The sequence below is a fragment of the Bombus affinis genome, chromosome 14, assembly GCF_024516045.1.
Source record: "Bombus affinis isolate iyBomAffi1 chromosome 14, iyBomAffi1.2, whole genome shotgun sequence".
In the NCBI taxonomy this organism is placed as follows: domain Eukaryota; kingdom Metazoa; phylum Arthropoda; class Insecta; order Hymenoptera; family Apidae; genus Bombus; species Bombus affinis.
The window spans coordinates 4535633-4561266 of record NC_066357.1 but is presented as its reverse complement, the minus strand read 5'-3'; the positions used below and the strand labels follow the sequence as shown (position 1 = coordinate 4561266).

At 37.6% G+C, this 25634-nt stretch overlaps 3 protein-coding genes and 1 non-coding gene across 9 annotated transcripts in view; 2 read left to right on the top strand and 2 right to left on the bottom strand.

The window, feature by feature from the left end:
- Positions 1-9291, top strand: part of LOC126923880 (protein neuralized) — a 121276-nt gene extending 111985 nt beyond the window's left edge. For all 5 annotated transcript variants that reach the window (XM_050737770.1, XM_050737771.1, XM_050737767.1 and 2 more), the window contains exons 3-4: positions 1101-1669; positions 2942-9291. In XM_050737770.1, coding sequence (XP_050593727.1) covers positions 1101-1669; positions 2942-4067 — 1695 coding nt within the window. In that variant the 3' untranslated portion in view covers positions 4068-9291. The remainder of the gene's footprint in view (positions 1-1100; positions 1670-2941) is intronic.
- A 233-nt stretch (positions 9292-9524) lies between these two features.
- LOC126923898 (tubulin alpha-1 chain-like) overlaps positions 9525-25634 on the bottom strand; it is a 142574-nt gene continuing 126464 nt past the window's right edge. Inside the window, exons 3-6 of the mRNA XM_050737834.1 lie at positions 11747-11963; positions 10332-11161; positions 10012-10175; positions 9525-9863 (exon numbers count right to left, since the gene is read on the bottom strand). Coding sequence (XP_050593791.1) covers positions 9734-9863; positions 10012-10175; positions 10332-11161; positions 11747-11921 — 1299 coding nt within the window. The 5' untranslated portion in view covers positions 11922-11963 and the 3' untranslated portion in view covers positions 9525-9733. The remainder of the gene's footprint in view (positions 9864-10011; positions 10176-10331; positions 11162-11746; positions 11964-25634) is intronic.
- On the top strand, positions 13402-13483 carry Trnas-gcu (transfer RNA serine (anticodon GCU)). Its single transcript has one exon. It is a non-coding gene; the product is annotated as a tRNA-Ser (tRNA).
- Positions 14379-16640, bottom strand: LOC126923906 (ras suppressor protein 1). 2 transcript variants are annotated; one of them, XM_050737849.1, is made up of 8 exons: positions 16398-16640; positions 15797-15847; positions 15603-15723; positions 15425-15543; positions 15275-15357; positions 15075-15189; positions 14855-14987; positions 14379-14787 (listed from the first exon to the last, which is right to left on the bottom strand). In XM_050737849.1, the coding sequence occupies exons 1-8, from the start codon at positions 16540-16542 to the stop codon at positions 14703-14705; spliced, it is 852 nt and encodes a 283-aa protein (XP_050593806.1). In that variant the 5' UTR covers positions 16543-16640; the 3' UTR covers positions 14379-14702. The 2 variants fall into 2 exon arrangements, with proteins under 2 accessions (XP_050593806.1, XP_050593807.1); XM_050737850.1 differs by having other exon boundaries at positions 16308-16422.

Here is a 25634-nt window from a genome sequence, read left to right as displayed (position 1 = left end):
ATCGCCTTTAAGATTTTCGTCACGTTCAGCCTCGTGACATAACGTGGCCGAACTTGGTAGTGAAAAAGAGTCTTGTCGTACACGAAATTCCGTGATTGAACACTACGAATTGCGTAAAAACGGGAATATTCCTTCGAGAATAACGAAAATAATTTACAGCTGAAGAATAATTTGAAAGCCAAGAGAAGAACTGTTGTATTTACTTGATAAAATCGGAAAGTTCGTCCCATCAGAATTCTAGGAACAGAAGGTTCAGGTAGTTACGACCTATTAAAAGGATTCTCATGATCAATTTGTAGGTCAGTGATTTAGTGAGCTCGTCGTGATGTATCGACTTCCGATAGAATGTTAGTAATTTGAAAGAAATCGTAGGACTCCAAATGTTTTAATTGCCAACCTGAATTCCGGTTGATCTCGTTGCTCAATGAGTGAAGCATTTCCAAAGTACGTAAAAGGTATTAAACGATAATTGCGCGAAATCTTATATGCGTTCGTCGGAAATTGATAAATTGAAATTGTGAAACGTTCTTATTAGAGTTGAGTGAGAAGTGTTACGATTAATCATAAATGCCCACAAACATTTCTACATCACAGAATTCCTCAGACTTACAATTAATTCGAAACATAGTTCTTCTATCATTATCATCTTCATTCACAATCAGTACATTACATTACAGTCATTAAATACAGAATCTCTGGGTAAAATAACGAGACTTGATTAAATACTAAAATCTTAAAGATCGTAATAGTTCCATTAATCCAAAATGGCAATAATTTCTCAATGACTCAATCTCCGATGTAGGATTATTATTATTATAATCTGTTAACATAATATTATTAAAAACCACCTCTTTTCATACCATAATCTCAACTATCACATATCACAATCCATCATCGTAACGTCATTAACAACCACCCCTTTCTTCGTATCATAACTCCATTAGGATCAATGACAATCCCCCAAGGTATAACAATAAGACCATTTAGTATATTGCGTGAAATTTGTAATTAATCTTTGGATTGTGAAAGCTAAGATAAGTTCCCGCTGAGTTGATTTGAAGTTCGTTTTATTCTAAGCAATCTCTTTGTTCTTTTTTCAGATCTGTGTCAAATTCCTCGAGATCTCGGATAATTGGAGCGGCGTGATTCGCTTTGGTTTCACTAGCAACGACCCGATCAACCTGCGAAATGGCCTTCCAAGGTACGCCTGTCCGGACTTGACGAACAAACCCGGTTACTGGGCGAAGGCCATGGCCGAGAGGTTCGCCGAAAGGGACACGGTGCTCTTCTATTACGTCACGTCCGCTGGGGACGTGCACTTCGGTGTAAATGGCGAGGAAAAGGGCGTTTTCTTCAGCGGTATCGAGACACGAGGTCCATTGTGGGCTATCATCGATGTCTATGGCAACAGCACCGCCATCGAGTTTGTCGATCCTAACAGACAACATTTCAACAACATCAGGAGAGGCACCGAGCATAGCAACGAGGATAACGCGCAGCACAGCAGGCACTCGGCCATGGACGACGCGAGCAACGCGAGCAGAGACGTCGAGAGGATCATCGTTCCATCCATGCAGGGCATTTCGATCCATCATGAGCCCGACGTCGAGTTACCCGGACTCAGGTTTCAGCCTGCCGGTGTCATCTTCACGCCGTTACCCTTCCACTTGTGAGTATCTTCGGGAATCCCTTTGTCTCGTAATCGCATCAAAAGCATCTTCTCACCGAGCACCATGATCGTAAGATCGAGCTTTAACCTTTTTGAACATAATGGTGGTTGGAAACTGTGATGATCACAAATGAAGCTTTTTACAAACTTTGGAACTCTAAACCGAATCTCCACTGAAGCACCAAAAACGAGGAGCTGTTTTGTCGGCTCTTGTTTATCCACACTGACGACTTTCTCAAGAAACATGAAAGAGTAACGAAAGGTTGGCCGTTGTTGCTTCAGTGAAGACACGGCTTTATAGTTGGTGTAAGAAATAGGGTTCAAGAAGAGATTAGTAGGTTCTATTTTATCCCAGTATAAAGTAATATATATATAACGAGACAGTGCTGAACATAGATGAAAATTTTCACGATTTGATAGTTCTTTATACGTTGTTGACATAAAAACGAAACTTCAGGAAGAGATCGATAGGTCCATGTTCTATCTCACCTAAAGCAAAATATGGTTGAGTAGAATGTTTGTACCAGTTTTGTTCTGAAGCTTTCAGATAATTTAAATTATAAGAATCGTGACAAGAATCGAATTAGCACGATACAAAACTGTAAGAATCTCATGGGCTGCTATCGATTCGTTCGTAGCCACATTGTACAGTTAGAATGGTCTTCCGGTGTTATTTGTTCTCTAACTCGCGTCGATTACCATCGCGTGTTATGTCTGTTCCGTGTGGCCTTACAATGGGTGAATACTAACAAGGCCTTTTTGGGAAATTCAATGTACTTCGCGTTGAAATTATGTACTCTTTAATTGTTTCCTTCATATAAATGACCTCTAAACGATATTTTTAAGTTTTCTGTGAATTCCTATAAATTATCAAATCCTGAATATTGATTCAAACATGATCAGTTTATGAAAGTGTACATAGCGCAAATTGCTCAATTCAATCCATAACTCTTTCAACATATCTCTCATGATATTATCTCATTGCTACAACTAATTAAGATTTCAAAATTTAATATACACATTCTTAGAATTAATTTAAACTTCCCTTCACTTAACTACAAGATCTTCTATCATACTCGCCACGTAAAAGCTTCACCTATCTACATAATAAATGACTTCAAATCTACACCGTGACATCTCTCCTCCACATCCTAATCCTTCGACATTAAACATCAAGGCAACGTCAGCTTGCTTTAAACTGACATTTCCATCGTGGCTACCGTTCCGCAGTAGACCATCCTCTAATGGATTCTTGGTTCCTTCATTTTCCAGGACCCGAGGTAGAAACATCCGCTTCAGTAACCAGCAGTGCGTGGCGACGCGAACCGACACGGAATTCTGTCACGGCTATGCGTTTACGAGCCAGCCACTGCTACTGGGGGAGCGATTGGTCGTACAAATCCTCGCTACAGAGCCTATGTACGTGGGTGCTTTGGCTCTAGGTCTGACTTCTTGCGACCCAGCTCGGCTGACCGCCGAGGATCTACCCGACGACAGTGATCTACTACTGGATCGTCCAGAATATTGGGTAGTCTCTAAGGATGTGGCATCCAGCCCTCAACCTGGTGATGAGATAGCCTTCACGGTAACTCACTTTGGCGAAGTTCAAATGAGTAAGAATGGTGGACCACCGAACGTAGTGATGCACGTGGACCAAAGTCTTCAATTATGGGCGTTCTTCGATGTGTACGGTAGCACGCAACGAGTCAGGATGCTGGCTGAGAGGCCCACGTCGCCACCGCGACAGCGCCAAAGCAATCCATCGCCAGCTACCATCTTACAACAGCAGCAACAGCAACAACAACAACAGCACTGCAACCACAGTAACGCAGCTACAGAACTGTCCAGATTTTCTGAGATGGTTCAGTTCAAACCAGCCATTGGCGGAGGCACCGTACTGGTGGTGAATCTTCCTCCTCAGACTGGTTATGTTACACCGTCCTCATCAACGCCACAGCCTACTTACGCCTCCGCTGGGCATAGGAGTCAACACGCGCACCCTCCAGCAGTCACTGCTTCGTCGTCCACGGCGTCTACGGCGTCCACGTCGCATCCTGGATCTTCCAGACAGTCCTCACCGCCTTTGACAGGCACCATGGCCAGTACAGGCTCCTCTACGTACGTGGAGCCAGTGAATTACCAGAGTCTTGACGGTACTCTTACCTCTCAGGCGTCTTCCCACCTGCAGCAGTGGAGCGAAGGCCTCCAACCTACGCCTGGACAGCCAAACGAGTGTTCGGTCTGCTATGAAAGAAGCATCGACAGTGTGCTGTACATGTGCGGTCACATGTGTATGTGCTATCCTTGCGCTATTCAACAGTGGTGCGGCAAGGGTGGCGGACATTGCCCACTCTGTAGAGCGACCATTAGGGATGTGATCCGTATCTATAGATCCTGAACGACGGCACGGCCACTCCGCGGAAGGAACGGTTCCAGGGGCTGATGCCCGACCAAGTCGCGTTGATTCGTTTTCTCTCGGAGCAAACAACCGCCGTCATTGTCGTACAGTTCATCGCATACGATATTTTGGAGTTCTCGTCTGTGGAGGAACTACATTTATGCTCAGGATAAATGATATCTTCGATAACAAGTTCGTAGAAGCATCCAACTGTTCTTCTGCTCATTCTTTTGCAAATTTGGTCCTATTTGATGATGAGTAGTATTGTTGTTACGAGATTCTCAGGATCTTAGAACTTTAAAAAAGCAGTGAAGATGACGTGGAAATGATAACTCAGATGAAAGGATGAGATCAATCGCGTTTATTACCACCAAATTGATATAGGATTGTGAGACGAGAACACGCGAAGTATCTTCGTTGAACCCTAAAGACTGGGAGGTTCTGGTTCATCGGCGGTTTTGCTGTCCTTGTAACGTCAATGAGATTCGCACAGTGTCGTTGAACTATCGTATTCGGTTGCAAACGAGTGACATAAAGATTCTGTGTACGCCTTCGAGCTTGGCAGAGAACAAAAGGAATGAGTGAACGTATGAAAGACGAAGGAACGAGTGAATGAAGAAACTAAGAAAGAAAGAGAGTAACATTGATCTTAGATATTTTCACAATCGACATTATATATAGTATATATATTATCGCTACCGTTACTATCATTACCACTTACTGCTGCTACTATTCTCAGCCTTTAGTTATTATTTTTATTTGTACGACTAGTAATATTATTATCACGATTCTACAACGACAATAGTGGTCGTCACGTTATTCTTATATGGAGAAAAGTCACCCTAACGATGGGTATCATTATTTTTTATCGCTGTGAACAGATCAGACCATCGTCTCCAAAAAGAGCGCCATCTGGATCAGTCGAGACCGATTCAATTTTATTTTATTTAACAATGAAGTAAAATAAGCTCGTGTGATTATTAAGGCAGGCGCCGTAGGGCGCGTGTAAGTTAGAATTTACGTCGCTTTCACAACCTTATCTGGGTTTTTATGTTATTCGTTTTACTCCTTCGTTTTTTAATTTGCTCTCGCAAAGTTGGAACGACCGCGTCATAATCGTGTCCTCGAGCTTGCAGGACGCGCGAGTACGCGTCCTTTCCTCGTTTGTTACTTTCGACAATAACGCCTGAATGTGTAATGTATAACTTTGAAGTTGTTAGCGGTTCGAGCGACCATAAATAACTGTGGTGTGTGTATAACTAACTACTACGTATAAACGTCGTACGTATTACCAAAGAAACAACGCGACACGTATGATTCCTCCCCCGCTCTGCGTACGTTTCAATACGAACTCGCACGCAGTCCTCCACGCAGCCAGCCTTAGAAGGACGATGGTTTTTGATACGTTTTAGAACTTAGCATTACCGTTTTCTACCGAATTCGCGCGCCCCCAAATGCTACACGAAGAAACAATGTATACTCGTCTCTGGCAGTTGCAATATGCAGATCTTAGCGACACGTTTTTTATCCAGAATCTACGTTTAATTGGTCTAATTGCGAGGGTTGAGGTTTTCGAGTGTAAATAATGTTCTTTTGGATTACAATTTCGCTACTCTTTTAATATTGTAGAATCTTTATGAAAAATAATCCTTCGTGCTATATTTGATATTAGCTATGTTATCTGACATCATAGAAACCTTGCCTAGTATTATAGCGAGAAACAATTTATACATTGAGTCAGTTGGATTACACAAGATTAAAGAAAAATAACTAGAGTTCATCTAAACGATGAAGTTACAATGTTAGTTTTCCAAAACCATACAGTACAAGTTTCAAAACCTCTAAACGCCAAAAATCAGGGCAACGAAGGCCAAGGATCATTTGTATAAAAATTATTCGTCATAAGGAGCGGTCCAGCGAGACGCTAAACATATCTCTAACCGCAGATCTCCGCGTTATATTCCTAACTTTATTGACGACAAAAGTACAAGCGAAGTTACTATACACTAGATTGCATAGCGTTCTAAGGGGCAATGTTTAGAGGCTTTTATCAGTGTTGACGACTAAAATGGAATTATTTGAGGTGCTCGATAGCCAAGCAGACGATCGAATTCCAAGAACTTCGAATCCTCAAAACATTCGTATACACTTAACTAAGCCAAACAATTAAGTTTCGATTATCTGGACCTAACCTTTCTCGGCCATCGAGTCTCTCATTTGTTATGGACTAAAAGCGATTTATAGAATTTCGTAGCGTCTCGTTCGATCATTCTAATCGTCGTCCAGCGATTGGAACATGCATTTTGCGATTGTAATTTGCCTGGACGAGTAATTACTGCCCCTACGAGTTCGCGTTTCTTCGACGCGAACGAAATATCGAGTCGACTGGCCGTGGAACGATAACAACGATTTTGTTGCACGGTCTGTCGAGTACACGAGGATTATCCTCTCCATGTGAGCGCTTTATTTTCGTACAGCAGCGAGACGAAGCCGAAGACGGCGACGTTTCTCTCTTCCACTCGGCCCACGGACGCAAAAAATCAAGTAAAAAAAAAGAAGAACGAAATCCTAACGACGACGAGAGACGAGCGTCCTCGAGGCCGTGCCTTATAGACATTTTACCGACAGTCGGCATCTCGCGTCGTGTGACTCGCGTTGCTCGTCTGAGCTTCCTCCTATCGATCGACAGAGATCGCCCTGGCCAGAAGTTCGTCTCCCGATCCGTTCGATTCGTTTCCGGTAATAATCCTTGCTCTACGCCTTCGCTCCGTTGAGCCCAGCTCACAATTATCATGGCGTTTCAAACGTTTGTGAGGGTAAAGTGACGAGCAACACAATTATTACGCTATTTATCATATCGGTATACCTGTCTTTGATCTTCTGGTTCCTGAAATTTGGTTCTTGATAGTACTCGAGCTTAAACCGTGTTTGTGATGCGTTTGGACGGAAATTAGATGTTAACTTTTTGCTGTTTTTAGGAGAATTAAGAATTGTAGGAAATAAGAGATTGCTTTAATTTTCGAGGGAATTTATTTATTGGAAAAATTCGATATTATTTAATGTTTGGAATTGGCCAAGACCACATGAGGTATTATACTTTATGCCTAAGTTGTATTGACAATAATCAAACACTGGTTACGTGTGTTTCAGCGTAAGAAACAATTATGTATATTGAGTTGCGTTCAAGACACTCGACATTCGTGTAATATGTTTTATAGATGTAGGTACTTAAATACTTCTTATATGAAATATACAGAAACACAACTGCCACTTTACCAGTCTAGTCTCTACAAAATTAAAAGAACCAAGTTCATTATTTTTTAAGCTACCTAATTTTAATTTCCAACTTTTGTTGCTCAAGTTTGGAACAAACGTATCACAAATCGCAAGAATTAATCTTTAATGTGTTTAGTTAAAAGGGAATTGTGGTTGCTCGTTCAACGATTATTCACAGCGTGATATCGAAAAATCCGGCGAAAAGTAATGATTAGCGTCGAGCGGCTCTTCCCCTGACAAACGTATTTGTCGATGAGGGCAAATTGTTCGCCTGGCGAAGAAATGCTCATGAGCATATATATTTAAAATGAAATAAAGAATAATAAAAAGAAACATTCGCTGGAGAGAGAGAGAGAGAGAGAGAGAGAGAGAGAGAGAGAGAGAATGAAAGATGAAAAGAAAGCTTGAGACAGAGGTACAGTAAAGAGTCAGGAAGAGATGAGAGAGGTCACATCACGTAAATTGGGATTGCGGTTCCTAGCCGTTCCCGTTGATGCGAGAGCAAAGCGACAATGAGAAAGAAAGAGACACAAGGAGCGAAAGAAGAATACTGTCGTCGGACAACGGATGCGCAATAAAGAGTAGTGAAATCTCTAGTCCAGCGAGCGGCAGCTTTAACTTGCCTGCCAATCCAAAAAAGAAATGATGAGATAAATGATGATGATAATGATGATGATAATTGTATTTGAATTAAGGAGAGAAAGAAAAAAGATGGTCTCTAAAAGAAAAAGAGAAGAAAAGCGGTCAGAGTATGAGAGGGAGAGAGAAAAAGAAAGAAAAAGGAAAAGGAGAGAGAGAGAGAGAGAGAGATAAAAAAGTATGAAAGGATCGCGTAGGTGTATTTGTATGTGAATGAGAGAAAATGAACAGAAATTTTATAAAATACAAAGTTTTAAAAGAAAGAATTTGCTAATATATGGCGCGTGTCGAGCAAAAGCATACCAAGTCACATGGCACGCGCAACGAGAATCTTTTTATTAGGATACTCTATTTACGATAGAATCATAATAGTCGTGATCGCGTTTGACTTCGATGAAAGGTGTCACAGGCGAAACGTCGTTCAATATTTGCTCTTCCCGTTTCGTGTTTTACCAGAAAATCTAGAAGAAGAAAATAAGAAAGAATAAAGTTCCGCCATTGAACGTGTGAACCTACGAACAAAAACGATCGATGGTATCCTTTTTCTTTGTCGATGAACGATATTCTAGATAAATATTATATATTGATTATTATCCTAAGAATCGAATGAACAGACGCTCTCGTTGATGCCACCGGGTCATTGTCGTCGTGATATATTATCATTGTATGTCGGTGTACCGATCGATCGATGTTTTTTATTTTTCATCATCGTCGTTGTGGTTCTTCTCACGTTCCCCTACATTCATCATCCTTCGCCGTTTTTTCATCGCAAACGCATCTTTTTCTTTTTTTTTCTTTTTATATAATAGACGTACTCGACCAGCAAATTGGGATTTCCTTTTCTCGATTGTCACGCGAGGACACTCGTCCGGATCTTCTTTTATATTTTATCATTATTTTTTTATTATTATTTCTATTATCGATATTACTATTAGGTTTATTATTATTGATTATATTATTATTGAGTTTGTCTTGTACCACTCGGCGAGAATGCGCACAAAAAGAAAGAAGAAAAGCAATTTCGAAGCGTGCGTTGCCCGCAATGGAAACGCTTCGAAGCGCGTTTTCATATCATGTTGTTACACCGAGTGTACTGTCCGTTACGTCGTGGTTTGGAAAGAAAGAAAATGGAAAAAATAGAAGAAAAGATGTCACCCTTGTCCCTCCCCTCGAGATTGAAAGATGATTCTATGTGCGATAAAAGTTCTCTGTAACTGTAAAGCTGTCGATTACGAATTTATACATATGTAATATAATTCGTGTAGCCGCGTGCTGTCCTACACAATAAAAAGCCTGTAATATCTATGAATCTTTGTGTCTTCCTCCAGTTGTATCATCCTCTTCTTTATAAGAATACCTGAATTATTTCAAGAGCTGACAGTTTAGTTAGACCAATTAGTTGAAGAATTTTATCGATAGTCCAAAGAAGTTGATTTATGTGGAATAAATAAAAAAGATGTTGAAAGAGATTTTATCAAATATTATTCTATTATATCTTGTACAGTTTAGTATTAAAGATAGAAGATAGAAGAATTTAGAAAAAAAAAAAATAAACCTTTATTTACAATATAAAAGTTTACAAATGTGTATATGTACATTAAAAATAATGCTATCTATTAAAACAATGACAAGTACAAAGAAAATCGACGAAAACAGTGTACAGCTTATATAAAATAGATGTAGGAATTGGTCGTTCCCCTGAAATATTCCTGTGTAAAAAGATGGTTTTCTGACAGGAACATGTCGTCCATTTAGTTTTCATCTTCGCCTTCGCCAGCGTCCGTCGAGTCCATGCCAACTTCTTCGTAATCTTTTTCTAAAGCGGCCAGATCTTCCCTGGCTTCGTTAAATTCACTTTCGTCCATACTCTCTGTCACGTACCTAGATTTGAAAATTTGAAATTTAATTTTGAAACATAAATTTATATTTCATTAAACAAAATATTTCTAGTCGAGAATAAAAGTCTCAAGTAATGGAGGAATTTTTCTTTTCCTAATTCATCTTTGTATCATGGTCATATATAATTTACCAATGAACAAATGCACGTTTGCCGAACATGAGATCAAATTTTCTATTTAGTCTGGTCCATGCCTCAGCGATTGCAGTAGTGTTTGCAAGCAATGCCATAGCTCGCTGTACTTTGGCGAGATCCCCTCCAGGAACTACTGTTGGTGGTTGGTAATTAATTCCTACCTAAAAAATCAAATTTACGTCTTTAACTATCTACCACACCTCAAAATATATTTCTATTTTTCCACCTAATATTTCAGTTAAGAACATTTCAAATAAAAACGATTATAGATCTTATAAAACACAAGTTCTTTCACTACTAAAATAAAATCCTTCTACCTTAAAACCGGTGGGGCACCAATCGACGAACTGTATCGCCCTCTTCGTCTTAATAGTCGCGATAGACGCGTTCACATCTTTCGGGACCACATCACCTCTATATAATAAGCAGCACGCCATATATTTTCCTCTCTGTGGATTGCATTTGACCATTTGCATTGCAGGCTCGAAACAAGACGACGTTAACTCCATCACCGTCAATTGCTCATGATAAGCTTTTTCAATCGAAACAATTGGCGCATATGTAGCCAAAGGAAAGTGAATCCTGGGATACGGGACCAAATTCGTTTGGAACTCCATTAGATCCACGTTCAGCGCTCCATCGAACCTCAAAGAAGCCGTGATAGAAGACACTATTTGCCCAATTAATCTATTCAAATTCGTATAGGTTGGTCTTTCTATATCTAAGTTTCGCCTGCAGATATCGTAGATCGCCTCGTTATCGACAAGGAACGCGCAGTCCGAGTGTTCTAGAGTCGTATGCGTAGTTAAGATGGCGTTGTAAGGTTCTACCACCGCGGTGGAAATTTGTGGAGAGGGATAAATGGCGAACTCGAGCTTAGCTTTCTTGCCATAGTCCATGGAGAGGCGCTCCATTAAAAGGCTGGTGAATCCTGAACCGGTACCACCGCCGAATGCGTGGAAAATTAGGAATCCTTGGAGACCGGTGCACATATCGGCGATCTTGCGAATTCTGTCCAGAACCAGGTCGATTATTTCCTTTCCCAGAGTATAGTGCCCTCGAGCGTAATTGTTCGCCGCGTCCTCTTTACCGGAAATTAGCTGTTCGGGGTGAAATAGCTGATGGTAGGTTCCTGTCCGAACTTCGTCTAAAATGTAGAACGTTTGGGAATGTTGGAAATCGAGATTTTTGTCACTTTCTTACATTCTTATGGCATGTATCATATTTTATAACCAGACTACGAGTATTTATGCAAGTTCGTAATTTTGTAAATATAATTTAGAAAATTGAATACTTTATATGGTTCTTCCATGCACAGTCTGTGCATTTTTATATCTTCAAGTTTCCCATAAATTCGTAAAAATCCGCGGTCTGTTTATATATCGTATAAAATATGTCTATTGTATTATGTTTGCAGAGAAGCTTATAGTAAATAATACGACTGAGAGTAGTGTGTCCCTACGTTCAAACTTTATATACAGAAGAAACTTTATACAAAGAATGATTGTATATACTGGAAATTAGAGTTTCTTTTACTTTCATATTTTCTTCAAATAATATATAATATTTTATAATACATATATTATGCGAAATACCGTAGTATCCTGAATACGTAATATTTATTTATTCCTTGTGATTAGGTTAGAATAAAGTATGACACGACAAAGAACTACAAGATGATTTGCTCAGAGCAATTTTTAAATAAAGTTTATGTTATTTAAATTAAATCTACCAATGACTGTGGGCTCAAGGTCCAGAAATACAGCCCGTGGGACGTATTTTCCACCGCCGGTCTCGCTGAAGAAAGTTTGAAAACCCTCATCGCTAGAACAGCTCTGAGGCGGAAGCATGCCATCAGGTTGTATGCCATGTTCCAGACAATATAATTCCCAGCAAGCATTGCCCATTTGGACGCCGCCTTGGCCAATGTGGACCGACAGTACTTCACGCTGAAAAATTAAATAAATTTATCCCTTAAAAATTATTTTTCTTTCGTATCAGTTTTATTATTGTAATATTATAATTATTAATATACACAAATTAATTAATAATATGTAGTAATGCGCTCGCTGTTATTAGATATGATTTAAATTATTAACGTAAATTAATAACGATTAGATTGAATAATTTAGAGTTTGCTTCCTAGTAAATGTAAATCTTTTTGGATAAGTTTGGGGACCTTAAAATGTTAGATTTTATATATTCTCATAGGTAATTATTGGAATGTTTTCTTATACGTAGATGAGAAAAATAAATAAATAATTACCATTATGGCAAATTATCGGTAATCGGTGGAACAAAAAGTAGGCGAGACGAATCTTCACAGGATGAACGTCCGAATTCAACTGAATGAACGACACATTTTGTGAAAGGATTTTGTTTCCGTTGCTAAGAAATAACAATTTGTAATGAAACATACGGTGTTTCAATTGCAAACTACAGAATCGCTTCTTACATTGATTTTGAGTTTTCAAGAAATTATTTCATTATTTCCTGCTTCGCTTACAAATATGAATTTGTTTATTTACGCTTTCGAGTTTCGTTTATAAACATTGGTTTATTTATTTACGAAATTTCCGAAAACTTCGAGCGACAAGAATTCTTCTGGCTCGCTAATTTTTAATCTTGGATTTGTTTGCAGACGCTGGCTTGTTCATTTTGTTCATTTACAATTTTTATGCTTGTTTATTTACATTTTCAATGATTGTTTGCAAACACTGATTTGTTTGTTTGGTTGAAAACAGAAAGTCAGCAAGTTTCCTCGTACTTGTGGTAATGTTAGTCTTAAGAAATTCTTTTCAGAAGTGCGCCTAAAAATATGCCAAACTACTTATTTCTAGAATGAAATTGATAGGAATAGGATTAGGAATTTAGTTACGGGTAAATAATAAAACAATTGTTTAATTTTTTCTATGTAAAAATATTCATTTATCAAATAACTTCGTTGAGAATTATATGGTTACAATAATTTGTAATTGAACAATATTCCTAGATTTTCTGTTTTTGCTTAATCACTAAAAGAACGATCTTTTTATTGATCTACCCCTTATTCTGTCTTATCAGTACTTACAGTATCTTTAGTTTTCTACGTAGTTTATACAGATTAATACTATATGGTACATATATTTTTATACAAATACTAATATTATAAGCATATCCTAATATTTTAGAATTTTTGCCTTAAGTAATAATATATTAAAAAATTAATGCGTAATGTATCTTGAAATTATTAAATTGTTCTTAATGTTCTGAAGGTTATCAAAGATTGTTAAAATATATATGTTAGCAGTTACTATTGACGAATAAAGTTCAATTTTTGAAGAGATTAGTCACCCCTGAATGATGATCACCCCTGTTGCAAGAACATTTTTTCAGCTACATCAAGCGGACGAGGTGGCCGAGAGGTTAAGGCGTTGGACTGCTAATCCAATGTGCTCTGCACGCGTGGGTTCGAATCCCATCCTCGTCGATTACTTTTTGCTTGTAACATTTTGTTGAGTTTGATCTGTTATTTTCGAATTATTCACGTAACACTCATATAGGAAATCATATACTTATTAAATACTAAAACTAATGAATATATATATATTTATTTATTTCGTATTTTCACTTCTATATGGTATATCTTCCATCCTAATTTCTACAGCGCATATCTCAATTTACGTCTCATATTTCCATATTCGTTATGTTGCAGTATATTCTTCATAGGTATTTCCTCACATCCTACGTCCAATATTTATTAAACCATATCTCATATTCCGCGTATTTCCTACATTCCATATCCTACGCCCTATTGCCTTTTCCCTACATCCAAAATCAAACTACCAATTTTCCTAAATTCATTTCCTATATCTTATACTCTAAAATATCATAAATAATAAACAGAAATTTTCCCACAAATCATACAATGCAGCCCATGAAATGAAATTCATTTCTAACCAATTTCTAACAAGATCCATAAGAAATCGGTTTTTCCCACAAACAAAATTAATTCACAAAATCCACAGGAAATTGTCTAATCTGAATAAATAGAATTATTAGACTTAAATTTGAATAGTGAGAAGTAAGACGTGATGAAGAATGCTAGATGTAAGAAGTGGAATATTAGTATGAGGTAGGGAATATTGGATGTCAGATGTGAGTATTGAGAAATGAAGTAAGGAGTATGAAATGTGAGATGTGGGAAATACATGCATATGTTTGTACAAACATCGTACGTGAAGCAAATTCGACAAGTTAATTATTGCTTGCATGTTAGTTATATAAGACAGAAACGAATTGCATGCAATTACATTTAATCTGGAGAAAGAGACAGGCAGTGTCATAAATAAAAATCAAAACTGCTACAAGGAAACACTCGTAAGTTTCATTCTATATAAAGTATTGTTTATTCATCCAAATTATATTTATTATTTAATTATTATAAAAATAGCATTTATTATATATTAATCGTCAAATTTGAATAGTATAACAGTAGATTATACATATAATATATAATTAATGTTGTATATGTGTCACTGGTTGCAAAATTGAAATGTGTGACATCTATTTCTGTGTTAATCATTAAGGCACCCTTCAGATTGTAAATATGTTAAGCTATGAGATTCTTGGCAGTGAGCGAATTAAAAGAAGTTATATTAGTTTAGAAATATTTTTGATGGTGTTAGTCAATCATTTTCTGTTCCGTTTTAACGAATACGGGATATTTTCTTACTCTTGTCGTTTTCTATCGGTGGTGGCGGCCCTTTGGCGCTTTGGTGTCGGCTATATACACTGGAAAGAAACGATTATAAGATAACCCAATAAGCGCTTATGTTTAAAATAAGTAGATAATACATACTATCTATATGTTTCAGAACGTATGTAATCCATAACATGAGAAATGCCAACTTGCAGTTGATCGCCTATTGGTATAACCCATGGATTAAACTCCATTCTAAACACTGCTTTATTACTTACTAAATCCAGATTTCCTAAATTATTAAATTTAGATTATTTTTTTATTGGATCCATCCTTTTTTTTTAAAGAAGTTAATCTTATTTTACATGAGTATACATACCTATTTCAGGAGGTAAAACCGTTAATCGATTCCCTTGAATGTGTAATTCCCTGAGTCGCGTTAATTCGCCGATTTCTTTTGGTAATTCAACTAAATCATTTTCCCTCAATACAAGCTGCAATAGAAACACACAATTAGATGCTAGGAATAAATAAGAGGAACAGAACCATATTTTAATACAAGAACATGCTATTACTTACGATTTGTAAATTTTTTAATTGCCCAATTTCAGGAGGTAGATATTCAAAATCATTATCAGCTAAATATAGTGCTCTTAAGGTTTCTGTAAAAAGAAGTATTCTTTGAATATATAATTAAATATAATCTTAAAACATTAAAATATTACTAACCCATCATAAAAAAGTTTCCTGGTAAATTCTTCTCGCTCAGATTATTATAAGTTAAATCTAAGACTTCTAATACTGGAAAAGCACCAAATCCACGTGGAAGCACATCTAATCTGTTCATCCTGTAAATGTATTTAAATAAAATGTTGTAAATTAACGATAATTCAAGTAAAGAACTTACCCTACATTAAGAATCCGTAGCTTTGGCATTTGTGACAATGAAATTGGAAGCTCAGTAATATGATTATTAAACAGATTCAATATCTCCAAATTGACTAGATTTGCAAGACCTGGTGGTACAGCTGTATGAAGGAAACGATATAAATAAAAGATATAATTTATCACAAATAAGTGTAAAAATATTTGTAAATCTACCTTGAATTTTATTGTGACTCAAAGTCAACCTTGTAATGTTAATCATATTAACTGAAACAGAAAAAATATCTTGGTCTACCATTGTAAACATTTAAAGCTTAAATATATGTGTTCCAAATTGCCAAATGAACTAATATCATTAAATTATTATTAAATTGAAGAATATGATCAACAATATCAACAACCATTGAGTGGATATTCATATTAATTCAGAAATTAAAAAGAAACATCACTCCTGTTAACAAAACAATCATCATTTCAAACATTTGGAGCTTAAAAATGTGTTTCAAAACAATAAATAAAATATAGTTAATAAAATAATATGAATATACTCAATAATAATATCAGTAATAATACTGCAAACATTTATGTTAATTTAAAAATGAAAGAATTCACAAAGAAAAATTATTTTTGTCAACAATGTTCCAGATTTTTAAAGTATTATCTTTCAAAGTTCTTGTCCGCGCATGCGTGGACACGCCCACAGCGTGGACAAGCAACAAATGGCCACCTCGGATTTCCATCCGCTCCAAAAACCAGTCAGGACAAGTTGCCTAATTTGGCGAACGGAACGAGACCCACGAAGATATGGTAGACTCACGCAATCCTGGCATCTCCTCGAATGTCGAGATACTCTTATCCGCGAGATCCAACTCCGGATTCTGGATCTCGCGGGCCTCATCGAGCACCTTCTTCGCTTTTGACATCTTCCCCGCTGGAATACACGACACTGGTGCCTGATTCATTGCGCGCGCAATTCTACACACACGTCAGTAAGCTTTAAATAAACATGCGCGCAACCTCCCGCAACTTGACACACGACACGACTCACTGACTTCATTTTATCAGAGATGAGTAGGGAGATCGCTGATGATGGGAGAAATTCAGTCAAAACACGCACCACAAATTACCGCCTCTAGCGGTCAAACGACAGAACTATATGCACATTTCTTTCACCAACGCTTCTGTTGGGAGGAATATGCAATCGCACAGCGGACGCAGAAAACGTGCGTTCGTACCAAGCTGCACATAGCTGGTAGAAAACAGGCGCTTAGTGGCGATTCGAAAACGGGAGACACTGTACTGTACATCGAGCAATTATAAATTTTTTATCGTTATTTTCGTACGAAAAGTGCTTCACTTGCATTGGTCACACGGCAGAATCAAAATATTGTAAATTTATATCTTTTTAGGATTGTAAGATATGTACGTGCATATGTTTTGAGATTTCAAAGTTGTTTGTCGTATCCCGGTAAATTTCATATTCTTTAATGAATTATACACTGTATATGTACTGCGATTTAACTTTTCTTTTAATCTTGTGGAATTGAAATGATTAAGTTTATTCACGAAATAAAAGCTTTACGTTGTTAGTAGCAAAAGCTTCGTGTACTTGTAACATATTATAAATTACACATAAAATATAAAATATATAAAAATTACTGCACTTTTTAAAAAATTATAAAATTAAGCTTATATCAGAAACGTAGTGAATTCTTATATTTCACAATACTTTATTAAATACATATTACATACATTACCGCACTTTTTAAAAAATTATAAAATTAAGCTTATATCAGAAACGTAGTGAATTCTTATATTTCACAATACTTTATTAAATACATATTTTAATAGAACTATCCTACTATGGATTTTAATATACAATTCTTACCCAAGGAGCGTTTCCACCCAAGTTATTGATCCATCTACAGGTGGCGACACGAATTCGATCTTCTTTCAGGACCATTTCATCTCGTCTATGCACTAACTTAATCCCATAATACATTCTCAGCTATCCGTGAAACCCATGCAACCTTACATCTTACCTATGTAAATACAGCGAACGTAGATACGCTTTATGTCGTATAGAAGGGAGGCAATGCAATTCCGAATAATTACCGACAGATCATAATCGAAACGATTAGCACGATTAGCGAACAGTAACGAAGCATTAATCGGCGATATACATAATGCAGCGTCGTACGCGTGTATAACTAATTAACGAAGATAAAAAGGCGGTTTATGTAATTGCGTCTCGTAATTACCGGCCGGTATCGAGCGAATGATGCGATAACCTCATCGGCCGGTTTCAGCAATGTTAAGAATTTTTGCCCGGTCGAACTGCGGTTGAAATCGGAGCGGCTCGCATTCCAAGATGGGTTTCAGTGGAACAGCGATGTGCGTTCAGTGATATTAATGATAAATAAGAACAGCAGAAAATGAGTTTTACTCGCGGCTCTTAAAGGGAACGAGATCAAGGACCGAAGACACACACCTTCCGGCTGTTGATTGACACCGATTCATTTTCCTCATATGCCCATATCTGCATATTTTAAGCACGCAAGAAGACTGAGATATTTTCTCAAAAGTGTTTTTTTTTTCATCTTTGTACGAAATATTTCATTTGAAATAATATTTCCTTCTTGCGTTACAAATTTATTTTATTTATTACTCATACTCCATTTACTTTTACTATATTTGCTTCTGACTGAGCTTCAAAAATTAAGAATAATTGATAGTTTTAATTCTTATTCGTTGTATGTCGGAGAATCTATGAAATAATTCTGACGGATGAAGTTATACCCGTAAAGACGTTTACGAGATTCTTCGGTATTAAAATTGTTTTTATTTCTATTTGTAGTAAACTGTAAATAGGATGCTGTGTGTTTAAAACGTGAAGAAAACTGGTAATCCACGCATAATTCTCGAATATATGGTAATTCGAATATACGGAATATAATCGTTTATATTCGATAAAAATATAAACGTTGTTTAGAAAACGTACGCTATACGTCCGATTTACGGCCGCCAGTATATTTTTAATACGTTAGAAAAATACTTTCATCACGTACTGTAAGAAAACCGTGACAGTAATTTAATAGATGCTTACATAAAGCATAAATATCAAAACCCAATTATAAGATTTCCATCTCTTCCTCATAGTATTCCGCAGGCTATAAAAATATCTTCATAAATATCTTTCCAAACTTTAATTTAACTATCCTGGCTATTATTCATCTTCTATTCCTAAAGCGCATTGCACCTTTTTCCCACCTAAATCATTGTCGATCGACAAAAATCGCGCATCGTTCGAATTATCGCGAATCTAACCTCATCACGAGTCAACTTCAACAATACTCACATTAATCACGCGAAAATATCAGCAGCGATAATACTTAACCTAACAACTGGAAAATTAATCAAATTACTTCGATCGCCAGGTATAATCGACCTTCTCCTCGAGATCGTATACATCGATTACCATCGGCGTGTATTCCTTCAACCTCCCTCGTATAAATCCTAGGCAGCTCCTTCCCCGAAGGATTCTAACCCAGAAGAATCGCGACGCTCCTTCGAGGCCAGCACGCGGTGTTTTGTTTGTTAACAAAGCGATGGCAGTGATAGAAGGCAGTGATGGGTATTGGAAACTCATCGATCGTTTCGAAACGAATCGATGTTTTTCAAGACTGTCAAAATTCGATTCACTTCACTGAAAGTTTGGAAAGTTGTTCGCGTCTCCGATATCTTAAATTTTCTCAATAAATTCTCTTTAATATTTAACGTCAATGATACATACTGTTTGGATTAAAGCATTTAAAATGCTTGTAAAATATTGACTACACCTCGAGCTTTCCAGATTTATCGGAATAATCAGGACCTTCGAGGCTTTCAAGATTTTTTAGATTTCTAAGACTTACAAGACTTTTAAGATTCCTAGGACCTACAAGATTTCTAAGACTTACAAGAGTTTTAAGACTTCTAAGACTCGCCAGACTTAAGACTTACAAGACTTTCAAGATCTTTAGGTTTTCCAAGACTTATAAGACTTTCAAGATCTTTAGCTTTTCCAAGACTTACAAAACTTTCAAGACATTCAACATTGTTAAGATTTCCAAGACTTACAAGATTTCTAAGATCTGCAAGATTTCCAAGACTTCTATGCCTTTTAAGATTTCCAAGACTTTCAAGCTTTCAGGAGTTTCAGCGTATCGAATCCTGTTCGAAGTGTTTCGAATTGTTCGTCACACGCACGTATCCGATGCGATTGGAAGTGCTTGACAACCCATCACTACCAACAGGGCAGGACAACGCGGTAAGTCGACCTGTACCTCGTCTGCGTTAAAAGTACGAAGAGTGTGGCGCCAAAGAGTACCTGAGGGCGTCCTGAGGTTACCGACCTTGGCGTACACCGTAAAGGACAGAGTTGTTCGAGGGATGCCCCTCCTGCATCCATCATTGCTATCCAGTAATCAGTACCAAGCTACATTATCGGTTAATTTACCGTCATCGTTGTCTGAAAAAGCAAATCTCGTTTCATACTCCGTGAAAAACGCTCGAATCGGCCGATTAAACGTCGCGACATTTCTTTCTGTCATATCCGTAATGGCGGAAATCATCCACACGATCATGGCATTGAAGGAGCTTTTATAATGGCGGATAACGTTCATTAACTTCCTTCGGGTCGATCAGGCTTCTGAAGTTCCTCCGTTATCGCTCTGAAAACTTTTTAATTTCCTGGCATAGTAACAGGAAGCAATTTTTATTTTTGCACGATAGATAAACGATTTGCAGTAGTAGACGAAAGAAAGTTTAGTTTGCCAAGTGATTTATTTGCGTATATCTGCATATTGGTAATTTTTCTATTAGATATATTTCAATTATGCATATTATATTTGTTCATTTGTTCTTATCAAATGTACAGTCTGTTTCATAAAATTGTGCTACTTTCTGTATCACTTACATAGGTTAGGTAAACTTTCCTTCGTCCTTTATTATATTTTATGTTCATTCCCTAAATTTTACGATGTGAGTAAAATTACTTAACGAAAATATACAAAGAATTATTATCGAAATTCGTCATTTGTCAACAATTACTTTTTACATTTTAATCAAAACACGAACCCATCAAAGTTCGTGAAGATCAAGCGGCAATTTCTTTTCGAAGTGAATGTCACGTGACCCGCTATGCGCAGAAAGATGCGCGCATCGATTTATTCGGCACGATCTGATGGAGACGCAAATGCAAAATGACACGAGCGTCGATATAAATGCATCTTCGAGATCGTTGCAATGGAAAGAAATGGACGTTGGGCGATTGTCGGACGCGTATTATAATCTTGTATCGAATAATACTGTTTGTTAGTCGGCCGGACGTTTTATAACATCGGCAGCACGTAACATATAAATTACATGCACCGCGTTTATAACTTGTACGGCCGCGACTATAAGTTATAAGGCGTCGTACGATCTATGAGTTATAACTGTTACGATGATAATTTATAAGTAACAACTGCCGAAGTTATAACGCCCGAGGTGTACAGAAGACGTAGCGCCTCGACACTTATATTCGCCCGCGATGGATGCGAATCGAACGTAAATTTCGCGCTCAGGGTTGCGCGGGACTTTTAGAGCCTTCGCGATATTTAGATATCCCATATGAGGCCGTTTATCAGCCGACTAAGACTGAAGGTTAATTCGCTTGGTGTGTTTTGTTCCTCTTGTTCTGGGGAGCTACCTAACTTAAAAGACGAAGAACGAAACAGTAAGTCGATGTAGAAATTAAAAAGTTGGTTGGTTGCGGTTAAGGTTGGTAGTAAGTATCAATGAGATTTATGGTGTACCTTTGCCACCAGTTTTAATCTGATTATTTTCAACAACTTGTTGCTTCAAGCTCTATAGCTTTGATAGAACACGACGAGGCAATTATTGTATATTGTTTCTTCCCATAGTTCTGTGAAACGAAGGATCTTTTTTCGTTTATTGTTATACTTTGTTATGGTAAATTTATATCCCACATTCATCTTCCATCATAGTTGTGTATCTTATGAAACAGCATGGCTCTTTAGTCAATTAATTCGTCCTTTACTCATGTAATTCTTAGCAAGTGTTCTATGAAATCCTCCTTTGATTTTCACCAAGCGTACAATAGGCATGTAAATACATTGCATTGATTCAAACAATTGTCCACGACATTATATACCAAAAGCTGTAATATTCTTCAGAGACCTTCGGAGATACTACTCCGGAAATCTACTTGATAAATCATTACTCACCTGGACCCTCTTACCGAACTTATTTGGATCGATATTACCACCAAAGTTGTACAAGTCACAAGTTACAAGTGGCGCGAATAAGTTGTCATTGTAACAGGTTTAGCGATAGATCAACTGAAATTCCATACCTATTCTACGTCTATCCTACTTCTACTATTCGATGAAAAATAAAAAGAAACCGCGTAAGACCCTAGCAATCTTCGTCATCTACGACCTGTTACTCACCCGACCCACAAAAATACAATTATTCGGTAAATTATCGCGCAGGAGGTCTCTCAGGCAGAGCTCTATTTCGCCACGTGTAAAAGAATACTTGGAACTAGACGAAGTGAAGAGGATCAATAAAAATCGAGTTCAACAGCATTTTAAGAGTCAGGTTGACCGCAGCGTGACCGGAAAAGCCTACGCGCGCGCGAGCTCGTCTTTTACACAGGCGGACCTGCGCCCGTGCATAAATCTCGAAGAACGCGGGCTCTCTGGGTGCGTTCCTCTTCGAGACAGGCGCACGTGCGTTCGCACGCGTGTATGGCCGGGATGAGACCTCCGCGGACAACGGCGGCGGAGCCCACGAGAAACAGGCGATCCTTGGAGAAAGGGGCAGCGCTGCGACGTAGGAGGGGAGTCCACGTGGAATATCCAGTGCAGCATGTAAAAGCCCGTTATGCTTGGGACGTGGTGTTAGCGTGGTGCATAGGCGCACATGCATTAGCATGGCGTACGCTATAAATAGATGTAGCAGACCGCAGAGAGATCCTAGCCATTCCGCCGCCTCCTCCGCCTTCCCTCGCGTATCAGAATGCACTTGGTAGTCGCGAGCCTCCGTACACCCTGGCACTGTTCGAGTTTCTGCAAAAGAGACGTCGCTGATTGTGCAAGGAGCATTCTTTTTATATGTTCTCTGTAGAATAAAAGATCGAAGGTATTGTGTGTGTATGTATGCTGTCTATTGGTTTTAGATGATCGGTTGGTGCGTATTTCTCTACGAATACGGAGTTATGGGAACGTGGAAATCGGCAGCTGGATAATAAGTTTAGGTTTTATTAAATCGAGACGTTCAATGTTTCAATGGCGAGCTGAGAAAGAAATAATTTTTGCTAGTTGTTTGGGAATGAACAGAATGATCTTGTAAATGGGATTCTGTTCAAAGGAGAACCAACTTGAATAATACACTGAGAAATTAATAAGCACTACTTGTATTACTGGAATTACAATAGTAGATTTAGATATTTTATCTTTGTAATTGTTAAGAATGTACAGAAAAGCGTTCTTGACAATGTTAATATTCATTTTTATTAAGATATGAAGGATTATACGTATAATATTACAATAAAAATATGATTATTAAATATCAAAGTTCTGAAACTCAAAGCCACAAAAATTAATAAGGAAGAAAGAAACAAGAATAATAAAGTGACTGTATCTAAGATTCCAGTGTTGACATTATCTACACTCTTGATTTACGTCCATAACTACTTATAGCAGTGCTAAATTCAAGGTATCAAGATGTATCTAATTGACCCAGATATCCAAATCCTGTTAAGTCTTTTAAAATAGTATCATTTTCCACTGATTAAATCTGAAATATCATACATATATACTGTTTATTACCGATTTACTATTCCAACTGTCCAAATAGTAGAACAACTTCGACCGAAGTAAATAAAATTGCTAAGAATTGCAATCATGCTTCTAGAAAGATAACAGCGACGTTTCTTCTTGATTCGATCATCGTCACGCGTCCTCCCGCGATGGTAGCAATGTAACTGGAATCGAAAAGGCAATCAGTGATCGCCGATACACGCGACAAAAGTTAAACAGTAGCCACGTTCGGTCGACTGGTTACAACCGGATCAAAGGAAAATGAAAAATGACGAAACGAACGAGGAAGAGAGATAGAGAGGAAAAAGGAGGAAATACCTGGGCCTCCTGAACTGGCTGTCCAGTCGTAACACCTGCTGGCCGTGTCGTAACTTGTCTGACATCCTCATTGCCGAAAACAGAAGCTGCCTGTGTCTGGATCGGCCGGTATACCGGTATCTCATAACGGCCTGTGCCACGAAAATGGTGTTTTAAATCGCACGCTGGCGTCATATCGGCGCCTTATTAACGTTGGCGACAGGTCCACTCTGCTGGCTCATGCCAGATCTCTTGGTAACCGCACAGGAAGTATAGATTCGCCAAACCAGCTACCATCATTCTCTCGATATATCCGCGTTGCGTATAAAGAACATTTATTAAAACAAAATTTCAGTTAAAACCCAATTAAGCGAATTTCTGTCGGTCGAAATTAATACAATGGCGATTGCATACTTATGTACAGTTAGCAAGATTAAATTTTATTTGTTGTGTATTTATACGATGCATAAATAGTTATGCGAGTAACCAATCGCGTGTTTCATGAATTTATAGTCGTGATGGGACAGGGTTAAGAGGATTAATTTGGGGTTTATTAATTTACGATATCTTATCGGAGAATTTACATTCTCTCAAGTTTCCTTAACTCACGTTTCTTACTACTCACGATGTTGCAATGCTTTACGTTCTTAATTATAATATTCTAGTACGATACGAGGGATATTATTAGTAGTATAAAAAGTATTTCTAAACCATTGTATTTATTGTAATATTTACATGGTGATTAATTAGGCTTGAGTATGTCATATTTCGTATCATTTAGTGGTACCTGCACACGACTACGAAAATTTGATACTGTGAAAGTGAAACATAAAATCTGATTAATAAAGGATTCTAAAACTCGTTGAAAAATAAGAGCGTGCGCTAATCCTTTCTTTAACCATTGTATATATAGAATTATGTTTTAAAATTGTAATAAAATTGTGTTATCGATTCTTATTCTCATTCAAATGTTACCATATATTGACCTTATTATATTAGCCTATAATTACTGAACAAAGTTCATAAATAATGTCAGCAGAAACTGCAACATATTCCTAACATTTCTCTGTTATTCGAAAAAAAGGCTGCAATGAAAAGAAAACCGGAAAAAGATCGCGAAAGAAGTTACGTTATTCACGCAAGATGCTAAACGATCGATTGCTGGGAAAAAGAAATGAAAATCGCATTAGGTAATCCAGTTAACCACTATCCGCGACAAGATCGATACTTCATGCAGCATGTAAATTAACAGTTCTAGATTCATGATTCGTGTCGAGCCACCTGTAATTTGCACGTAATGCTATACATTAACACTTTAACATACAATGCAGTCGAACGCGCGGCTGTATTGCGTTTGCTGCATGGAAACGCGCCTTGCTGTTGGCAATACCGCGGATATCTCTGCCGTGCGCGTACCTTTCGATTAGGCGTCCGCTGTAAATGAACTATACCAGTTAAAAAGTCAAATAATATCTTTAGTAACACCTGACACCATAAATAAGATTTAAATTTCAGCTACGAACGACAGGATAACTTTTGCCCGGAGACACGCGAATAGCCGTAGCAAATGTGTTGATCGACGAATGATTAATGGCTTTTTGCGTAAGTTCGGATTATTCAATCATTTTTAACAGCTATTTTGATATTGTGAAAACGACGAGATTTTTTAATGGAAAAACTTATCGGCGTATATTTTCAATTATTGTTATAGTTTCGATTATTGTACAATTTTATCGTGTTCCTAGTAGCGTGATTATTTAACGATGTGAGATTGTGTTTTTACATAATCTATACTTTGCTTCTGCGTGTATAAAGCTAGTTACGTGGCAGGACAATAGAAAAATGGGGAAAGATTGCGTAAAAGCGTAACGATTCAAAGATCCTAAGCA